Source organism: Mus caroli, chromosome 7, assembly GCF_900094665.2.
Source record: "Mus caroli chromosome 7, CAROLI_EIJ_v1.1, whole genome shotgun sequence".
NCBI classification, from domain to species: Eukaryota; Metazoa; Chordata; class Mammalia; order Rodentia; family Muridae; genus Mus; species Mus caroli.
This window is the reverse complement of record NC_034576.1, coordinates 122,988,327-123,002,861: the sequence shown is the minus strand read 5'-3', so window position 1 is coordinate 123,002,861 and position 14,535 is coordinate 122,988,327. Positions and strand designations below refer to the sequence as shown.

At 45.8% G+C, this 14,535-nt stretch overlaps 1 protein-coding gene across 2 annotated transcripts in view; it reads right to left on the bottom strand.

Annotated features, from left to right (window-relative positions):
• Window positions 1-14,535, bottom strand: part of Eef2k (eukaryotic elongation factor 2 kinase) — a 65,028-nt gene that overhangs the window by 37,077 nt on the left and 13,416 nt on the right. For both annotated transcript variants that reach the window (XM_021166794.2, XM_029479850.1), the window contains exon 2: window positions 12,262-12,580. In XM_021166794.2, the coding sequence (XP_021022453.1) occupies window positions 12,262-12,504 (243 nt within the window). In that variant the 5' untranslated portion in view covers window positions 12,505-12,580. The remainder of the gene's footprint in view (window positions 1-12,261; window positions 12,581-14,535) is intronic.

The following is a 14,535-nucleotide window of genomic DNA, read 5'->3' as shown; positions in this document are numbered from 1 at the left end:
CTGAGCATGTCTACACTTGTGGAGACATGGTTCTCTGGCTGGCTGTCTTCAATGATGACTCCACTGCCAGCAACAAGGGCTGTCTCACAGCGGGAAAAAACAAAAAAACCAAAAAAAAAAAAAAAAACCAAAAAGAAACCCTGTCTCAAAAAAACCTAAATAAATAAATAAGTAAATATATAAAGTCTAGTGCTAACATCTGGGTCCCTTGCTTCTGATTCCATCACAGCTGGCTCTGTGGAACCTCTGCACTTTCGTTGATAGTAAGAATGGTGTCTGGTGTCTAATGTCTTTCATGGCCCCTGTGCCCAGAATAGATATCTACTCCCACCAGAAAGTGGTTGAGATGACAATCATCAGGGGTGACTGCCTGAGCTCACTGTCACTGGTGTGATAGATTTACCATCAGGCCAGGACAACTTTCTACATAATTTTTACAATGAGAACATAATCCAGGATTGCCATGTGTAGTCTCAGTCTCAGACTCTCTCTCTCACTGTCTGTCTGTGTACTTGTGTGAGAGTGTGTATATGGGAGAGTGACTCTGTGTGTGTGTATGTGTGTGTGTGTCTTTGTGTGAGAGTGAGTGTATGTGTGAGAGAGAGTGAATGTGTGTGTGTACATGCGCTCATATGTTTTGCTGGGAATTGAACCTATGACCTCATGCATGCCAGGCAAGCATTCTACCACTGAACTATGTTGTCAGCCATGCAAGTGTAAACCAAAGTCAACAAACAAAACTAACGTAAATGAGTCTCTGTTGATGCTGCTAGGAATGAACCCAGGGCTTCACACATGCTACCACACTCCCAGCAATTAGATGATTCTCAAGTCTCCACCAGCACAATATTCTCTAGTTCAAACAATTTTAAATCTCACCTGCTGAGTAGGTGAGTTAATTTTATAGGTGCTGAAGGTCTGCCATAAAAAAGAGGAAGGAGTCAGGAAGAGTGGCAGACAAATGGAGCTCTAGCCCCTCAGCAGGGGGCTCCTGAGTTCAAAGTCAGCCAGCAAGTGGCAAGACCTTGTCTCAAAAAAGGACGACTGGCTCAGTGGTTAAAGCATTGACTGCTCTTCCTGAGGCTCTGGGTTCAAGCGTCAGCATACATACGGTAGCTCACAACATCTATAACTTGAGTTCTAAAGGGATCCAATGTTCTCTTTTGACCACATGGTGCACAGATATAGAACAGACAAAACACCCATGCATGTAAATAATTTTTTTTAAAGGAGGGGAGAATAGAGGGCAGAGGCACACAGCTCAGTGGGTGAAGTTAATTGACACAGTGAGCTCAAACCCTGGGACCATATTGTAGAAGGGGGAACAGATTCCCACACGTTATCCTCTGACTTTCACATATGTGTGATGACAGAGTACACTCAAGCCCCACTGTACAGAGCACATACAATCACCCCCACATACAGAGCATACCCAAGCCCTCACACAGAGCACACCCAAGCCCTCACACAGAGCACACCCAAGCTCCCCACACAGAGCACACCCAAGCCCCCCCATACAATCACACCCAAGACTTCCACACACACTTCCACAGAACACACCCAAGTCCCCACATAAGGAAGTTTACAAAAGGAATAGAAAGATTTGTTTCTTCTAAGAATACAAAATAAATAAAAAGAATCTCAACAATATGAACGTTTCCTGGAAGATCTGCGTTGACACTAGAACATGACAAGCGTCTTCTCAGCCCTTGGCACAAGTGACAATGGGACTGGGCTTTTTATTCTTGTTTTGGTTTGGGTTTCAAGACATGGTCTCATGTATTCCAGGCTAGCCTCAAACTTGATATAGCCCGGGATGACCTTTAACTTTTGATCATCCTGCCTCCACCTCCACCTCCTCAAGTGCTGGGGTTACAGGCGAGTTACCACCACACTGGGTTTATGCAGGGCTTGAACTCAGGACTTCATGCCTTCTAGCCAAGCCCTCTGCCTTCTGAGCTACAGCTACAACCCTTGTTTTAACATTGTTATCTTGTCTCCATGGTCACGGCAATCACAGCCCTGTATGAAACATCCAGGGACTGACTGAGCCTCCCTTCAGTGATCAACTGCTCCATAATAAACATTCTGTCCACTGTTCACGTGTGGATCCCAAGAAATAGAATGCTAAGTCTGCCCTCTCCCTCCTGAAGAAAAAGGAGGGTTTACACCAGACTCCACAGGAAAATGCAAAAAGAAGGACAGAGTGAAGGATCATAGCCACCCTAGGATGGGAGGGGAGTAACAGTGCGCGTGCCTGCCGGGTGCACCTTGTATACGCATCCATGGAACAGGGCACTTCATATAGCTGTGAGATACTGGAAACTGTCAGCGTAGCTCACAAATCCTAAGAAACCAAATGTCTTAGCTAGGGTTTTACTGCTGTGAACAGACACTATGACCAAGGCAACTCATAAGGACAACATTTAACTGAGGCTGACTTAGAGCTTCAGAGGTTCGGTCCATTATCATCAATGGAGGGAACGTGACAGTATCCAGGCAGGCATGGTGCAGGAAGAGCTGAGAGTTCTGTTTTCATCTGAAGGCTGCTAGCAGAATACTGGTTTCCAGGTAGCTAGGATGAGGTTTTGTTTTTTGTTTTAATTTATTTATTTATTATATGTAAGTGTGCTGTAGCTGTCTTCAGACACACCAGAAGAGGGCATCAGATCTCATAATGGATGGTTGTGAGCTATCATGTGGTTGCTGGGATCCGAACTCATGACCTTCAGAAGAGCAGTCGGCACTCTTAACCACTGAGCCATCTCTCCAGCCCAAGGATGAGGGTCTTAAATCCCACACCAGAGCGACACACCTACTCCAACAGGGCCACACCTACTCTAACAGGGCCACACCCTCTAACAGTGCCACTCCTTGGGCTGAGCATATACAAACCATCACACCAAAGAAACCACAATCTTAAAGCACCTCCATGAAACAGTCCACCCTAGAGCAGGACGGTGACATTCTTTTTCTTCCAGTACTGGGGATGAACCTAGGACCTCCCATATGCCAGGGAAACACTCGGCCACTGAGCTATGGCCCCAGCCAGCCTTCTTTGTGTCTGTGTGTGCCCAAGCCTGCTAACAGGAGTGTGATTCCCAGGACCCATGTGGTAGAAGGGAAAGAACTGAGCCCAAGTTATTCCTTGACCTCATACACACGCCATAGAACGAGTGTTCCTTCTCATACACCGTGTATAGATAAACAATTTTAACAAATAAAATAAGCAGGCATAGTGGCAGATGCCTTTAATTCCAGCACTCAGAAGGCTGTATGTTCAAGGCCAGCTTGGTCTACATGGAAAAGAAAGCTCATGGCCAGCCAAGGCTACATTAGAGGTCCTTCCTCAAGACAAGTCAATCAAACAAAAAAATCCAAAAGAAATTACTGTTTGCAAAGAGTACCTACAAAATTGCTCTCCCTAACTTTTGGGGTTCAGATTCCCAGTCAAGGAGAGGTAAAGATGGAAATAATAAAAATCAAAGCAACAGCATTTACCAGTCACAAGTCACAAGAGTGACGTAACGCTATGGTCTCTTGGGGATCCTCTCCTTCCCCCACTACCCAGAAAGTACCTTACTGACTTCTCATGACAATGTGAGGCTAGAGCGCTAGGGGGGAGAATTCCCTTATTGGAGACAAGGGAAGTTTGGAAGTGTGGGACTCAGACAGATGAAGCTTTGCCCTGGCTGGCAAAAGAAGTTGACTACAGTTACTATGCAACCTTCATATGTCACTCCTTGGAATGGGTCCGTGTCTACGGGCTAACAAGATGAGTCAGTGGGTAAGGCCGTTTGTCATCGACCTTGATGACTGGGTGTGATCTTAGGATCTCCCTTCTACCAACTCCTGCAGGTTGTCCTCTGACTTCTACATGCACAGCACAGCGCATACATTAAATAATAAATAGCTGTAATACTTGTTCAGTCTAGAAAGGTAAGCACCTAGTGACAGAAAGTAGATTGGTCCTGAGGGCTAGGGGCTGGCTAGACTAAAGATGGCAACTGATGCCTGAGAGGAACAGCTTTCGACAGAGTTAGGTACGGAGATGGACGTGTGATTTTCTGAATATACTGAAAGCCACTGGATTGTACATTTAAATGGCTAAGTTGAACAGCATGCGGCTTATATTTTCACAAAGTCTTCAGAAAAAAAAAAGGGAATAAGAACGGAGGGGTACCCTTGACAATAGATAGCTGTGCACACTGCAGCAAAGCCTTTCAGCACTCTCTTTGATAAATATGAGTCCCCACAGCAGGGTTGCCACCTCCTTAAACTCCCCCTGTGGGCCAGACCCCAGCTCCCCAGAGAGCGCCCCTTCCTATGCCAGCAGGACTCTTTTTCAAGTGGCCAGCAGGTTTTCATCTTGTAAGAGACCAAAGCTTTTCTGGTCTCTTTATTATTTTAAGATACAAGAGACTGAACCCAGGGCCTCCTCCGGCTTACTAGGAAAACACTCCAGCCATCCAGCCACAGACCAATCCCTTAAGCTTGGTTTTCTGACTGCATTCCAGAAGCAGGAAACCCAGGCTTACTTTCTATGGTCATGGTCTGAGGCCTGAGGCTGCCAGGGCGGAGTCTGCCGGGCTTTAGGCAGGGACACTTCTCTGCCCAATGGTGAGTCAGCACACTCTGGCTCACCGGGCTCATTCTGGAGTGACTGTATCTTTCCCCACAAGCTGCTAGAACCACCCTCAGTGCATTAACAGCACGGATACAATTGAGGATGGGAAGGTGTAGCCAGCAGGTGTGTCCACTCATGCAGCGGGGCAGTTCGCTGGTGCAATCAGCCATCCCCACACAATTTTTAAAGTTAAGATTCTGCCCAAGGTGCCAGGCGTGGTGGCGCACACCTTTAATCCCAGCACTCAGGATTTCTGAGTTCGAGGCCAGCCTGGTCTACAAAGTGAGTTCCAGGACAGCCAGGGCTATACAGACAAACCCTGTCTCGAAAAACCAAAGGAAAAAAAAAAGATTCTGCCCAAGCCATTCTATTGCTAGTAAGTACATTCTCTTCACAGGCAAAGCCATATGAACAAGAAAACACTGTCCTCCAGGGAAATGAAATTCAGCTATTAAAGACAACAAGCAAATAAATGAAGCTCTGGGCTGGATCACACACACTGAAAAAAAAAGATACTATTAAAAATGAGTCACAAGATATAGAGAGATACAAATTGCAGTTATCAACAGCAGGACTCCGAAGGGGGATCTCTAGGGAAGGACTACAGTCCTGCCACCTCCCAGGCATGAGACTTCATTTCCATTTACCATCTGGCAAACGGCCAGCTGTCTGGGCTATAGGGATCGCCGTGTACATTGTACTGAGTAAGGCACGTACTGCAGAGCCTGTCCAGACCACAGCCAAGTTATGGAAGTTAGAATTCATGTCAGCTCCCAAGGGGATATGGGAGGATGGCCACCAGGGTGGAGACCCGTTTATAATTCTCCATGGGAACAAAGAGAAGAAAATCAGGGTGAGAGACACCCTCACAGACCTGGGCTGAGGGGGGAGGCACACTTTCACTTTTGTTTAAATGATACAGTTTAGGCTGTTTTACTTTGTATATACATTATGCATAGATTATCTAGATCATAACATTTATTTTTTAAGTCTGTATATATAAGGGCTACAGAGACAGCTTAGCAGTTAAGAGCACTGGCTGCTCTTGCAATAGACTGAGGTTTGATTCCCAGTACGTACATGTCGGCTCAAAACTCCAGTTCTCTGGAATCCCACACCGACTTCTAGCCTCCAAGGACAACAGTGATGCACACACACACACATGCAGGTAACACACCCATACAGGTGAAATAAAAATATATTATAAAAGTTTACATCTGTGAATTTGCAATACATAACATACATTTGCTTACATCTATCTATCTATCTCTATCTATCTATCTATCTATCTATCTATCTATCTATCTATATATACAAAGACTTTGTGACTATATTTGCATATATTTAAAGTGTGTGTGTGTGTTATTTTTGCAGTAAGGAGGAACAAGGTCACTGACATTTTTCTCAAAGGGCTGGGCTTGCTGTTTAATGGTAGTACACTGGCCTAGAATGTAACGGTCTCTGAGTTTCAATCCCTAGCACTTTGAGAAAAAAAGTCCTTTCAAAAGGACTGAATTGGTGTTGGTGAGACAGCTAAATGGGTGAGGTCACACTTGTGACACAAGCACGGCAACCCCACTGGATTCCTGGATCTTGAAGGTGGAAGAAGAGAACCCACTGCAGAAAGTTGTCCTCTGATCTCACACAAGTGCCAGGGCACAAACACATATGCATATATACACAGTAATTGAATAAATACATAAATGTAAAATAATAAAATAAATATAATTTGTAATGGGGGAGGGGAGAAGAAAATGTAGAAGGGGGCCCAGTGTGGTGGCATACACTTATAGTCCGAGCTCTAGGGAGGGGTTCTGTACAGGAGCTCCAGGCCAGTCAGGGAGAGTTTGGAGGCCACCCTGAACTACAAGAGACCCTCTCTTACATTGCCGAAGGCTCATACCTTTACTCCCAGCACTTAGAGGCAGAGGCACAGTCAGTTTCTCAGTTCAATGCCAGACTGGTCTACATAGCAAGTTCCAGGACAGTCTGGGACACACAGAGATACCCTATCTAGACACACACACACACCCCTCCACAAAAAAAGCCCAAACCAGTGTGGGGAGGTTGGGGAATAAATAGATTTGGGAGGATAGCAGGAGGAACAGAAGTAAATTAAATCAAAATTCTTGAAATACATAAGATTCTCAAAGAATAGATGCTTCGTATTAAAAACTGTCTGAACTAAAACCAACCAAACCAGAAAATGCAGAACTCGGTCCAAGGCGTAGAAAAGAAAAGTCACCCATAGGATCCTGCCCTAAAGCAATCTTTCCCAGTGAAACTCTTCCCTAATCCATCAATCTCAAACTCCTGCCCCTCCCCCTCTAAACACTTACATAACTAAATCCTGGGGCTAGGGCCCAGTCTCTCACAGATAAACCTCTGAGGGACAGCTGGTATCTCCTGAGAGGCCTTCTGAGGGATTCTGCCCCATCCCTTGGGAACAGGGGTACTGACAGAATCTGACATTTCACATTACACACTGTACCTGCTAGGGCCTATTTCTTGAAGGAAGGCCAGATGGCCATTTTGGTTCAACAGCTCAGGTTACCATGCCAACAGTAAATAAATTAAAAACAAAAAAACATATTAAGTGCCAAGGGAAATGAGGTTGGAAACTAAGCTATAGTCTTTCCCTGGACCTGCTCTGGTGGCAACATTCCGTGAGATTTAATTCACCCTGTGCCTGGTTCAAACTTTTACCAAGTGCTTCTTATTTATCTACAAGTTAAAGGAATGGTGGAGTCATCAAATAGTCCCATCCTGCAGTAAGAAGCTGGCTCATGGAGTAACAGAGAGCACGACAGATGCTTGAGGAGTCTGCTGAGAGCCCAAGGGAACACAGAGGGGACTCTGCAGAGCTTAAGACTGGAGGTTTCACTGACCGAGGCCTCAGTTAGAAGTTTTAGGCCTCCCTAATGCTTCGACCCTTTAGTAAAATTCCTCATGCTGTGGTGACCCCCAACCATAAAATTATTTTTGTTGCTACTTCATAACTGTAATTTTGCTACTGTTAGGATTCGTAAATATCCTACATGCAGGATATCTGATATAGCATCCCCCCACCCCTCGCAAGGGGTTTTGATCCATAGGTTGAGAACAGTGGTTTTAGGCAGGGACATGCAAAGGGAAGCCTATTCTAGGAGCTTTTGAGGTATGTGGTGGGGTAAACTGAATCCAGATGTTGCTCCCAGATTCTGAACTCAACCTTGAAGAACTGAGGAATTCGAAGGAGAAGTTATCTGGGGATCTGTTTCTGAGGGGAGGGGATGTGACCTGGTGATACTGCACTAGTTTTTCTTAAACTTTTTGGGAGCTGGGTACACAACTCAGTGGTCGAGTGCTTCCTAAGCAAAGCGAGAGGTTCTGTCCTGGAGAGAAAGGAGACCATTTAAAGAGAGATATTGCCTTATCATGTTATCAAAACAATGAACTCCAAAGAATTAAAATTTCCCCAGGAATCCCATGCTGGAAAAAGGGGAAGGCTAAAATCTCAGGTGCCAGCCAGAGCAGAGGTCTCCTTCCCAGGAAGAGATTTCACACAGCTCTGACAACAGACCAGCTTGCAGACACACTAGAGCCAAGACACATTGGGTCAGTGACCTTTGACTTCTGACCTTCTACTTAAACCTAAACCTCATGTGTCAGAGCCCCAGAGACAGACTTAGGGGTCATTGGACCTCTTATTTGTTCCCCTGCACAGTGTGGCTGCACCAAATAACTCCCTCTCTTTAATTGCTGTATTAAAGATGAGTGGTAACTTAGCCTAACTTGTTGAGCTTAGAGGGTGGGGGAGTGTTGGGGATGAAAACCAGGGCCATGCCTTGCTAGGAAGGCATCCTTCCTCTGAACCACACCCTAGAACCTGAAATATTCATAGATACTTTTTTAAAGACAGTTTCATAATAATGCCACTCACTTTAATGTCACTCTCTGTTAGAGCCATGATGTGTCATTTAAAGAGGCCCCTCTGCCTGGGTTTTGGCGCTGTTTGCACACTGAGCCCTTCTAGCTGTCTCTGGAGATAGAAGCTGGGACAAGGGAGACTTGAGGTGGAGTGCTGAGCCACTGGGAGTGTAGCAAAGCTGTCTTGGGATGGGACGCAAGATAAACTGGAACCTGCCCACCCTTCAGGGGCCCCACAAACCCAAAGGAGCCTGAGTTATTTCTGGAGCTATGTGCTGAAGAGCGAGTTAACCTAGAACTCTAGCCCTGAGAAGGAAAAACAAAAACCAAACAACAACAACAAACTACCCAATGTCTGTAAGAACTAAAATTACAAATTTTCTAAAAAAAAAACAAACAAATTCTGAAAACAACAACAACAACAACAAAACAAATTCTGAAGTCACAGGATGGTTTTCAATGCACATTTCAATGTGGTAACAGGTATCTTGCTTCTAATGGCATTCACTGTGTACAATGACCAAATTAAACAAGGGTAGCAGCACTATGTTTTAATTTTTTTTATATATTATTATACAGATTTTGAGGCAAGATAGAAACTATGGGCTGTGGGAAGGGAAGGGATTGCTCACTCAAGGAGCCGTTAAAATAAAACCTCTAGTCAGCTGAGAGCCAGGAACCTCCCCCAACAACGAACATTTCCTGTACAAGCTGCCCATACAGAGTTAATTTCCCTTTCATAGACAGAGATCTTACACTAACAACGTCCCAGGCTTAGACCTGAATGCACAGGATCTTGGGTAGAGAGCTTCTATTCCTTCCCCCAACCATCTCCCTGAAGATCTCCAACAAAACTGCTTAGAATGAAGATAGAGGTCTTGCCTTCTGTACCCCTGTGATGGACTTTTACATAATCAACTGTAACCCTGCAGGAACCCGCCAGGAAACACCCAGTGATCTCATTTACATTTCTAAGCGACCCTTCAAACCTCACCTAAACCCAACAAATGACTGTTGTAAAAAAAAAAACAAAACCAAAAAATATAGAGAGCTGAGCAGCAGGTGCCTGCAGCAGGACTGCACCTCATCCATCTCTCACAGCAGATGGTGCCCAAGGCTGGGCATGCGCCTCCATCTGTCTGTCTGTCCACTCGAGAAGCCCACCCACACTCAAGCTCTTAGCCGAGTCTTATCTTTCCTTCTGAGCCCCTCTCTTTCTTTGCACCCTGATGGTGAAGCCTATAGTAAGTCATCTTTATCATGGCTGGAAACGTGAGTCCCAGCATCCATGTCAAAAGCCATGCAGGCATGGCAGCCGCCTGTAATCCCAGATCTTAGGGGGTCCTCAGGGCAACCTAGCTAGCCAGAAGCAGTAGAATTCATAGAGACCCCGCCTCTATAAACAAAACGGATAGTGATATCTTTTTACACACACACACCCCTAGTCACACAATCACACACATAACATGTATACTGCACACATATATGCAAAACAAAAGGACCAAAAACCCTCAAACCTTTATTAAAAGCCCCAACCCTGCTGGGCATGGTGGTGGTGCCCACCTTTGAGTCCAGCACTGGGAAGGCAGAGGCAGACACTGATCTCAGTGAGTTTGAGGCCAGCCTAGTCTATATAGCAAATTGCAGACCAGCCAGAGCTACATGGTGAGACCCTTTCTAAAAGCAAAGACCAAAACCAACCCTGCTTCATAAACTGGCTAATCCTGAAATTCTTCTCTATGTTGAAGACATGAACTTACAGTATGCACACGATATAAGATGCCTCTTCAAAAATAATGGCTAACAGGAATTCAGCCTGCCCCTGCTGAGGCCAGGAGAGAATGGCAGACAACTGTCTGCCTCGCAGTACTCAGCTAATATCAAAAACGTTGAAGGCCATAAATAAATGCAACTGAATTAAGGCATGTAATTCAACACCTAAGCGCATGCCTATTGAATGGTTTTCAATAAAAGCATGAGGTCCAATACATATTTTTGTCTGTTTTGCCTTTTAAAAGATTCATCTGTAAAATGTTTATGTATGTGCATATATGTGCATGTATACGCCAGGTGTGTACGAGGGTGCCCAGTCAGAAGGAAGCACTAGATCCCTAGAGCTGAGCTAGGCAGCAATGAGCAGGCTGAAGAGGGTGCTGGCTTCAGACCTGGCTTGTTTGCAAGAGCAGCCAGCACCCTCTTTCTCAGCAGAGGGGCAATTTTCCCAGCCTATTTTGTCATTTTTAAAGACAAGGACTCACATCCCAGGCTAGTCTCAAACCTAAGGTAGAGCTGAGAGTGACCTTGAACTTCTGACCATCCTGCTTCCACCACTTCTCAAATGCTGGGATCCTTACATGATGCTAGGGATGGAACCCAGGGCTCGGCAGGCACTCTGCCAACTGAGCTGCATCTCCAGACCTAAATACAGGCTTACCGAAATACTACTGAGCACTTTACAGGAAGTCCATCAGCAAAAACCACAGTCACTATGCCATTGTGTGTGTGTGAAGGGTGTGGACAGTGGTCACCTTTATCTGTGGCTTCCTAGTCTCTCTGGTTTCAGTTACTTGTGACCAGTGAGATAGCACAGACGTATCTACACATACGCAGTACAATACAGTGTCTAGGGAAGGAGAGAGACGGCATGTCCACAACTTTACAGTTTGTTCTGGTTTGGATCTTTGCAGTACAGGAGATGGTACTCAGGGCCTTGGATATGGGCAGCAAGTGCTTACCAATGAGCCACACCCCCAGCATGTTGTAGTTTTTATTATTATTACTATTAGTGACTGTTAATCTCTTAATGTGTTTAGTTTATGACTTAAACCTTTATCATAGATATGAGTGTATAGAGGGCAGAGGGTCAGGCACTACTCATGTCTCACACATCCCTTGAAGTCTTGGAATACACTGCTCATGGATCAGGATGGATTATCCAAGACTGGGGTCCACACCTATAATCTCAGCACTTGGGAGGTGGTAACAGAAGGTTCAAGAATTCAAAGTCATCTCGGCAACACAGTGATTCTGAGACTTCATAAGACCTTGTCTCAAAAGACAAACAAAACAACAACAACAAAAAACCCCAAACCAACCAACCAAAACCAGGCAGTGGTGGTACACACGTTTAATCCCAGCACTTGGGGGAGGCAGAGGCAAGCAGATCTCTGTGAATTCAAGGCTAGCCCAGTCTACAGAGTTGAGGCTAGTTCTAGGACAGTCAAGACTACACACACACACACACACACACACACAAACCTGTCTCAAAAAAAAAAGTACATAAATATATAATATTGAGCTCACAGGCAATCCCAGCACTCCCAAGGCTGAGGCAGGAGGATCACAAGCTCATGATCAGCTTGGCTACTTAATGAGACTCTGTCTCAATGATAACAAACCAAGTGAAGTAATTATAGAGGCCAGAAAGCAACCTACAGGGACCTGTGTGGGTTCTAGAATCCAACTTGAGTTTTCAGGTTTACCAATAAGTGCCTTTACCTACAGAGTCATCTACAACCCCAAAAGGTTTTCAATCTATTTGAAAAACACTTCTCTGTGGCAAGAAAACATATCTTAAACCCACAGTCACCTCCTAGATTAATGGGACTCCTCTCCCCCCATGCAGAATGCACTGCCAGGGTCTGTGGACAACCAAGACATCAATCAGAGACCCCAGCTCTCCATCCCTCATAACAGGTGTGCTGGACACAACGCACAACACTCACCTTGAAGTGGAAGGAGCTGGCTGGTGACCCTGTGGAGCCGCACTCTGTTTTCGTTAGGTTGCTATAGTAGCTCTGGACTTTGGAGCTGACATTCTGGTTGGACATGTGGTCATCAGTGATGGGGCAGATGAAGTAGCCCTCATCATTGTCACTGTCTGTATCAGAGTCCGCATTGTGGCCAGCTCGGGAGCACCCGCCACCGTCAACCCCTTCCAGGCGGAAGATGAGGTCTTCGTCTGCCATGTTGCGGGGGCGCCCGTGTTATCCGGGGGCTCTGCTGTGCAGCCAGAGTTACTGCGCACGTGCAGCAAGGATGGTCCTGCAAAGGGAGTAGAGTAAGAGGGTGGGTGCCAGCCTCCGGACAGACGTGAGGGTTGTCTAGGTACCTGCATGACAGAGGGGATGACCACATGTCAGAATGAAAACCCTAACTTTTGGGGAGGTTGTTGGAAACAAGCCTGGAATACGTGGGCGATTTCAAATGTCCAAGCCTATCGGCCCAGTCATTTCACTTCCGAGAACCCTTGACTCAGTGCTTGGAAACCTGAGGTACCTTGCAAACAACCACAGCTATTGTTTAAGGATATACACTGTATCGAATCACTCCTCGGCTTGACACCCTACAGAAACCTCTCATTTGAGGACCACAATGCAGCTTTACTAAGGCTATACCAGCTGGGGCTTTGGACCCCTGCCATAGACCTCCAGCCTTGGCTGCTCTTCCAGGGAACACTGTTTTGTTTCTTGTTTTTCCATTTAGTGAACACATCAAGTGTATTCCCACGTCAAGGCCTTTGTACTGCTGTCCCCTGTGCCTGGAATAACCTTCTGAACTGTGTTATTTCTCACCAGTGGGTTGGCAGCCCAAAGGATGCCACTTCAGAGAAATCCCCAAATTTCTTCTGTTTTATTTTCTTCTCAATGACCTTCCTGAGTTGAAAATGTCCTGTGTACTTTCTTTTCTTACATTTATTTTCCGCTTTTATTATTATTATTTTACTTTTATTTTTTTCCCTTTTATTCTTGCCAGGTGGTAGTGGAGAACACCTTTAATCCCAGCAGTCAGTGGGCAGAGGCTTTGCGTGAGTTCGAGACCAGTGTGGTCTACAGAGGGAATTTCAGGACTGCCAAGACTACACAGAGAAACCCTATCTCAAAAGACTAATTAAAAACAACCAGGGACATAGATGGAGCAGATACTGATAGCCAACCAACAACTGCCCCAAACTGAGATCTAGCCCATGGGCAAGAACCAATCCCTGACACTATTAATGACACTCCCGCTATGCTTGCAGACAGGAACATAGCATTAATGTCCCCTGAGAGGCCCCACCCCACAGCCAATGGAAAGAGATACAGAGACTCACATCCAAACAGTAGATGGAGCTTCAGGGGTCTTGTGGAAGAGTTGGAATAAAGATTGAGGGACCTGAAAAAGACTGGGACTCCATAGGAAGACCAACAGAGTCAACTAACCTGGACCCTTGGTGGCTCCCAGAGACTGAATCACCACCAAAAAGCAAGCATTGGCTGGACCTAGGCCCCTGCACATATGTAGCAGGTGAGCAGCTTGGTCTTCATGCAGTTCCCAAACAACTGGATCAGGGGTTGTCCCTGAGCCTGTTGCCTGCCTGCCTGCTTGCCTGCCTGCCTGCCTGCCTGCCTGCAGTTCCTGAGCCCCTAAATGGACCGCCTCAGTGGGAGAGGATGCACCTAGTCCCTCAGTGACTTGATGTGTGGGGGTGGGGGTGAGGTGGGGGCCGGGGAAGGTTTTAGGATGGGGTGGGGTTTGACACCAGAGAAGGGCTGTTCTTTTTCAAAAGAGAAGAAGAAGGGGAAGTAGGGAGAGGACCTTTGTGAGGGGATTTTGGGAGAAGAGGAAACTTTGTTGTAAAGGGGGAAAAAATAAATTTAATTTTAAAAGATGCTTGAGAAAACAACAACAAAAAGAAGATAGATCCTTTTCTCAATAATATATCCTGACTGTGGTCTCTCCTCCCTCTACTCCTCCCATCCCCTCCCCACCTCCCCTCTCCTGGATGCCCTCCCTGTCTCTCATTAGGAAAATCAGGCTTCTAAGGCATGATAATAATAAAATATAACAAAATAAAATATAAGAAAAAAACCAAAACTGTCATGTTGGAGTTGCACAAGACAAAGAGAAGGAGAAGAGCCCAAGAGAAGGCACAGGAATCAGAAACCCACTCATTCCAACACTCAGGAATCCCACAAACACACTCCCTGGGGCCATGATCTCTACGCAGAGGACCTGGT